Genomic DNA, 752 nt, shown 5'->3' on the forward strand with positions numbered 1-752 from the left:
CTCGGGGAGCGACGGCGCTTCGAGGGGGAGGGATGGCATTTCCACGGCAGGTTCCTCCCGTTTCTGCTCGTCCAGAGGTTTGTCCTGCCTCGCCATCACCACTTCTTCCAGGAGAGACTGGCCGCCCAACTGAGCCTCCTCGATGCCCTGGGAGACGTCCTCGGAGTCCGACAGCTCTTGCTCCTCGCCCCTCTCCAAGCCAGACTCCTCGTATCTTTTGGCACTGGGTTTCCGAACGGTCGGCAATTTCCCGATTAAGGGGAGAACCGGTTTGTTGCCTAAGGAAGGAGGAAGTTTCGGGCCAAAGTAGCCCTGGGGAGGATCTTTGAGCTTTATGCCCACCTTGTTTGCTCCCGCCAGCATCTCGTCGGTGACGCTGGGCTTCTTCTCAACCTTCCTGGACTGGATCTTTTCCAGGAGGAGTTTGGCAGTGACCGAGTTCCTCTCCTCCGGGCTGCAGTCGCCTTCCGAGGCCCTGCCCGTGCCTGAGCTGCTGCTGTTCTGGGAGAGCGAGCCAGATCCTTTCAGATCCTCTCCTTTACCGTCCTCTTTCTTCAGCGACGATCCTTCGCTTCGACCGGTCCGGAAATAGTGAGGAGACTGCGAGCGGTAGATTTTGGACCTGATGAAGTCTCTCCTCCCGGATCTCCTCTCCTCGGGGCTCTCGTGGCCTCGAGAGCCCTTTCGCGAGAGAGACCTCTGCGAGTGGCTCCTCGTGCTGCGGCTGCGATCCCTGCTGTAGCTGCGGCTCC

At 60.1% G+C, this 752-nt stretch overlaps 1 protein-coding gene across 1 annotated transcript in view; it reads right to left on the minus strand.

Moving 5' to 3' along the window:
* Positions 1-6: 6 nt before the first annotated feature.
* The window catches only part of GPATCH8 (G patch domain containing 8), a gene marked incomplete at both ends in the record, with an annotated part of 2,989 nt that continues 2,243 nt past the window's right edge, over positions 7-752 (minus strand). Inside the window, one exon of the mRNA XM_010188839.1 lies at positions 7-748. Coding sequence (XP_010187141.1) covers positions 7-748 — 742 coding nt within the window. The remainder of the gene's footprint in view (positions 749-752) is intronic.

This window comes from Mesitornis unicolor, unplaced genomic scaffold, assembly GCF_000695765.1.
Source record: "Mesitornis unicolor isolate BGI_N332 unplaced genomic scaffold, ASM69576v1 scaffold30617, whole genome shotgun sequence".
Taxonomy (NCBI): domain Eukaryota; kingdom Metazoa; phylum Chordata; class Aves; order Mesitornithiformes; family Mesitornithidae; genus Mesitornis; species Mesitornis unicolor.